A 6,000-nucleotide genomic window follows, 5' to 3' on the forward strand; every position below is an offset into this window, starting at 1 on the left:
GAGAGCAGTTTAGCACAGAAATCCTCGACATATTCTCTGTTATTACAAAATAAATTAAAGGTATTTTAACTTCTGTGCATTCCTTTCATCCTTTTTCTCCATGACTCCCCAGGCACCACGAAGGAAGCAGTCTGTGCCGTGCCATGCCATGCCATGCCATGCTTCCTGCAGCTGGATGTGCAACAACCTGCAGGCTCAGCTGTTTGCACATCTCCACCAGGTTGCTTTAGGTGAGTATTACACAGCAGTGGAAGCAATGAACCATCTGTCTGAGAGCTGCAGGTGAAGCCTGCACCAGGGAGAAGCACACCATTCCTTCCTTCCTTCCTGCCTCAGAGTTCTGGTAAATCAAGCTGTGGAGTGCAGATAAGATCAGTGGCAGCTCACAGTCCTACTCAGTCCAGCCCGCTCAGTCAGATTCCAGAGCCACCTCCATCCATTCTGGAAGCACACGCTGTGCTTCATACAGAGACTTACATCTGTGGGATGACTGAAGCTATAAAAAGTGCTGACAATTTCCAGCAAATTTGCATATGTTGCTGCTGCTGCTGCTTATATAAGTGATTTCTAGTTAACTACAAATACAAAAAACCAAGGGCCAAAAATAGGCTTTCAAAGAAACCACTTGCAAATGGGACTGAATGATACATCTCTCCAACACTCCAAAAATCACTTGTCTAGAAAAAGCAGACGCAACAGAGGTTTCTCAAGAGGGTCCCATGCAAACCACCTCCTGGAACACACACTAGCCCACTTTCTCAACATCTGTGCTGCCCTGCACCATAAAGGTTGTCACAAACTGGAGCACCTGAGCCTTGTGCCAGGTTGCTCTTACATCTGGAGCTGTACAGATCTCTCTACACACGTCATCATCCCGAGCACCCTGATGCTGGGGTGAGGAGGCAGCCAGCCTCAGGAGAAGAAACAGGAGCTGTTGAGAAATCCCTCAGTGCATCACACACCACACTCCCTTGGCTCTGTGTTCACCACCTCCTCACCTGCATCTGCACAGATTCCCTCTTGCTCCAGGCTGGGAAGGACAATTGCTTAACCTGGGGCTGTGACAGTCTGGTACTGAGGGGGCCTCTAGGGCTCTGCTCAATGGTCAGGAGGTCAGGCAAAAATATAAAGCACACAGGAGGGAGGAAAGGGTCAGAAAATCCCTGATTTTCAGGTCTCACAGCTGCCATAGCTATTAATCACCAAAAGAGAGGTGAGGGTTGAAGCTGATGGTATCTACTCAATAGGATATGGATCAACAACATCCTCCTTCCCTGAGCCCTTCAGCTTGCAGAATGGTGCTGCTTGCTCCCAGAGCAAGCTCGGCCAAAGCAAAACCAAACAAAACTGACAGCAGTCTTCAGGATTGCTCTAGTGTGCATGGATTCTCACACTCAGGAAATACTGCTTAGGGACCATTTCTCCATTAACCTACTGGCTACAGCAGTGTAAGGAACTGCACTTGGTTTTCCAACATAAGGAAGACAAGGACACACTGGAGAGAGTCCAGCAATGGGCCATGAGGATGATTAAGAGTCTGGAGCATCTGTCATACAAAGAAAGGCTGAAAGAACTGGGACTGTTTAGCATCAAGACAAGAAGGCTTGAGAGGGATGTTATCAATGTGTATAAAAATCTATATGTGGGACAGTAAAAAAATTATATACACTGTTCTCAGTGATACCCAGGGAAAGGATAAGCTGCAATGGGCACAGAATAAAACATGGAAAATCCCTTTAAAGAGACACAAAATCCTTTAAAGGACACAAGAAAAAACTATGAGGGTAGTTTAACACTGGAATACATTGTCCAGAACAGTGTGTCCACCCTTGCACACATTGAAAACCTAACAGACATAGCCAGGCAAGCCAGACTAGCTGATCTCCAAAGGTCCTTTCCAACCCAGTGATTCTGTGATTAAAACCACAGCAGCCTCCTCAACTGCTCCCAACCAGCCCAGCCTCGGGGAATCCATCTGGAACCCCCCCACAAAGCCAATACCCTCCCTTTGTCCCTTCGCTCTCTGCTTTTGATCGGTTTTTGGTTTATGCTACCACTCTTGCTCTCTGACAGCAGTATCCTCTCCAGAGCTCACAGAGACATGCCATTTCTGGCCTGTCCCTACCATGAGCTCCGCCAGTCCTCCTCCAGCTCTCACTGCTTCCATCACTGCCTGGAGCAGGATGCTTTCCTGCCATCACTGTTTTCTTCTAACCCTCCACTGTGGGCTTGCAGCAGTCACAGGAGCAGGAAACAAAACAATGCCAAATGTCTTTTATCTCTTTACCTCTCTATGTCTCTCTTGCCCCACATTTACCACATTTTTGGTCCTTTCCTCGATCTTCTGTGATGAATGAACTGAAAAGACATTTTTGCTAGCAGAAGAACACAGGAGGCAACAAAGGCAACAATCCCTCGGGAATACCCATCTCTGGCACAGGGCTTTGTTTCCTGGAAGCCACCTTCCAGGAAAGGCTCCAGAGAGAGCACAAGTAGTTGCTGGGGTAAACTGGGCACAGAGAAATGAGGGCAGGACAGAGGGAGAGACTAACATCTTCCTCTTCAAACAATGTGTGGTCAAGTTCAGCTGAGGACAGAGCATCAAACCTTACTGAGAGCTGCAGGGCCAGAGCCTCCCAAAGCCCATGGAAGGGCTGGCTGGTACAGAAAGAAGACTGATATCCATGGCCCCATCTGGACATGCACTGTGACCACCTCCCTGACACCAGTTCCCATGTCAGTGTGGCTGGGCAGGGACTCAGGTCAGAGAACAGAGAAGGAGAGAATTCCTGTTGTGGTGTCTTTCAGTTAGATCAGGTCCCTGAGCACGCTGCACACAAGGGATAAGCTACCTATAGAGAAGGGAAAGGCTACTTGAACAGAGCCTTGAGAGACAGACACACACAGAGCTTCCTTCTCACACACCTACCCTGATGTGTGCCAAGTACCTGTGATCCCATGGATTTGGTTCATTAGCTCTCATTGGATGTATTTTTTAACTCCAGCTCATAATCCTTATTATATCCATCTCTGGAGACAATGAAAACATGCCAGAGTGAACACACTCAGCCCTTGCCATTTTTCTTGCCTTCTTTCTGTTTTTTTTTGCCCAAGAGAAAGGGAGCCAGGCTGTGTGGACAAGTGGTCTCCATCAAACATCAAAGCTGTCAGTGGTACACAAGCCAAGGGTCAGAAAAGCACATTTTGGGGCTGTGGGCACTGATCTGAGCGTGGTAAAACTTGCTCAAACTTAAGCAGAGAAACAAGAGTTTCTGACAGGAAAGCACTTATGGTATTTTGAAGCAATTCCCCACTGCCTCTGCTGAGCAGAATCTTCCACATCTCATGATACATTTTTCCTCAAACAACTCCCAAATTCCTAGATGTGTAAACATTTAGCAATTTGTGAAACCACAAATAGGTGGCAAAACTGACAAACAATAGGACTCTCACATTCTGAAACTATCAAAAGAAATCCCAAGTGTGTCAGTTGCACGGGAAAGTCCACAGCCTCACTCTTGTAGTACTGCGTGGGCAACTCTTGCTTCTACTTTCCTGTCTTTCCAGGAAAAATAATAAGAAACGGGGAATCAATGGAAGCATCATGAATTTTTAAAATTTATTTGGACAAGAGAAACAAAAAGGCAGCTCCAGATTTGTGGGCAAAATGTCCTTTTGCACAGAACCTTTTGCTCACAGAACATTGCTCTAGATGCAGCTGGTGGGCAGGTTTTGCTCAGGACTCTGCTTCCTGCTTTTCTGGATTCCCTGGGAGCTGTGCATGGAAATCCAGGGATGGGGCATTGCCTGCCTTGCATATAAGCAAAGCAGCCTGGCTGATTCCCCTTGGAAGGGAGGACAGTGAGAGGCTGACCTGAGAAATGAGCTGTGAATGGCTTCAGCCCAGTCACCTGAGGGAGATGCTCCCCAACGCCACTGCCATGCCCACAGCCTCAGTGTAAGTTCCAAATGACAACAGGGCATGGCCAGCAAGGATAGGACTGATGGGGTCATGGCAATTTCTTCCTTTAGTGCACGAGATGTTTCAGAATTCACATGCAGAGATTGTGAAGGCACTCTTCATGGACATATTTTTTACCCTCACATGGTGTCTTGTTTGCATGGACTGAAAGCCATAAACACATTCAGGCACAAGCAGTCCCGAGGTGGGAATCCAACTGTCATCCCAGCTGTCAGGGCCCTGAAAATGACTGAAGCTGACAGAACTTTTCAGTATCCTGACAGAAAGTTCATGGATCTGCACAACCAGCCTTAACCCTGCTGGGGCTCCCTGAACAATGCCACAGGTAGGGCAGTGAGGTGTCTGCAGCTGGCTGGGGAGCTCCTGCAACAGATGGAGAGAAGAGATGGCTCCAGGGAGAACTTAGAGAATCTTCCAGTACCTACAAGTACTGGGGAGGGACTTTGGAAAAGGTCATGGAGTGAAGGGGGAACGGCTTCAAGCTGAAGAAGGGCAGATGTATAAATTAGAAATTAGGAAGAAATTCTCCTTTGCGAGGGTGGTCATGCCCAGAAAACCTGTGGCTTCTCCTGGAAGTGTCCAAGGCCAGGTTGGACGGGACTTGGAGTAACCTGGTCTAGTGGAAGGTGATGCTCATGTGAGAGCAGGTGTAATGGGATGATCTTTAAGGTCCCTTCCAACCCAACCCATTCTGTGATTCCATCATTCTAGACCTGAATTGCCTCTTCCACAACATAAAGCCACGACACGTTCAGTCAAAGAAAATGAGAAGGAGCGGGACTTGCCCAGCATCCGACCCTCGTGAGCGACGGACAGGGGCTGCATCACCGCAGCCACCGACTCCTGCTGCTGTTCAGCGCCTGTGAAAACCCAAGCGTCCGGAGCAGCTCGTCACGCACCTCAGCTCTGCCTCTCCATGGCTACAGCTACAAGCACCAAACGCTCTGGCTGACGGAGCGAGGCCAGGCGAGCGGATTCTTACAGCACCCGGCTGCCTCAGCCCTGATTCTTACAGCACCCGGCAGCCTCAGCCCGCGGTGCCGGGACACTTGTCCGGGGCAGGGCTCAGTAACGCTGAGGGGGGATCCAACAGCAGCACGGCCATGGCCCCGTGTGCCGGGACACCTGCCCGGGGCAGGGCTCAGCGATGCTGAGGGGGGGATCCAACAGCAGCACGGCCCCCGTGTTCCCCCGGGACCGCCGGTTCCCCCGCGGGACATCCCGGGCCGGCCCCTCCCGCCCGGCGCAGTCCCGGCCCCGGCCCCGGTCCTACCTCCAGCAGCTGGACGTAGCTGGCCGGGAACCATCCGCGCAGCCCGTCCTCCTTCTGCCCTTCCCACCAGCCGCCGTCTGGCACCTGCAGCACCGTGATCAGCTCACCCGCCGCGAAGCGCAGCCCCTGCCGGTGCCGCTCCCCGGAGAAGGGGTACAGCGCCTGGCAGCGGGTCCCCGACATCCCTCCGGGACGCGCCCGCCGCCGCCGCCGCTCCGCGCCCGCCCCGCTCGGCTGAGGGGGCCCCGCTCCGGCCCGGCGGGAGCCAGGCGCGGGCAGCGCGGGCAGCGGCAGCCGAGCAGCCCCGGCGCCGGGCGCCCACGGGCACCGCCGGCTCGGGGTGGGGCGGGAGAGGCGGGACGGGCGAGGGGAGGAGGGCGAGACAGGGAGGAGGAGTGCTGGGAGGAGGGGGAGAGCGGGAGAGGGGAGGAAGCGGCGGGAGGAGCTGCCGTGCGGTGCGCGGGGCGGGCGGTGCGTGTGGCGCTGGTGGCGGCGGGACAGCGACAGGGACCGCGAGTGAGTGACCCGAGGGGCAAGGAGGGGGAACAGCGTGTGGGCGAGGGCACGGGGAGCGCCGCTGTTCCGAGGGACTCTGTGTGCTCCACACCCCTCTGTGTATCTGTGTGTGATCGACACTGTTCCGAGGGACTCTGTGTGCCCCGCATCCCGCTGTGTGGCTGTGACAGACACTTCCGAGGGATGCTCTGTCTATCTGTGTGTGACAGACACTTCCGAGGGATGCTCT

General features: G+C 52.7%; 1 protein-coding gene across 2 annotated transcripts in view; it reads right to left on the bottom strand.

Moving 5' to 3' along the window:
- Positions 1-5,472, bottom strand: part of GAS7 (growth arrest specific 7) — an 83,781-nt gene extending 78,309 nt beyond the window's left edge. For both annotated transcript variants that reach the window (XM_050981351.1, XM_050981350.1), the window contains exon 1: positions 5,256-5,472. In XM_050981351.1, the coding sequence (XP_050837308.1) occupies positions 5,256-5,438 (183 nt within the window). In that variant the 5' untranslated portion in view covers positions 5,439-5,472. The remainder of the gene's footprint in view (positions 1-5,255) is intronic.
- Between the last annotated feature and the right edge of the window lie 528 nt (positions 5,473-6,000).

Source organism: Serinus canaria, chromosome 18 (assembly GCF_022539315.1).
Source record: "Serinus canaria isolate serCan28SL12 chromosome 18, serCan2020, whole genome shotgun sequence".
Lineage (NCBI taxonomy): Eukaryota > Metazoa > Chordata > Aves > Passeriformes > Fringillidae > Serinus > Serinus canaria.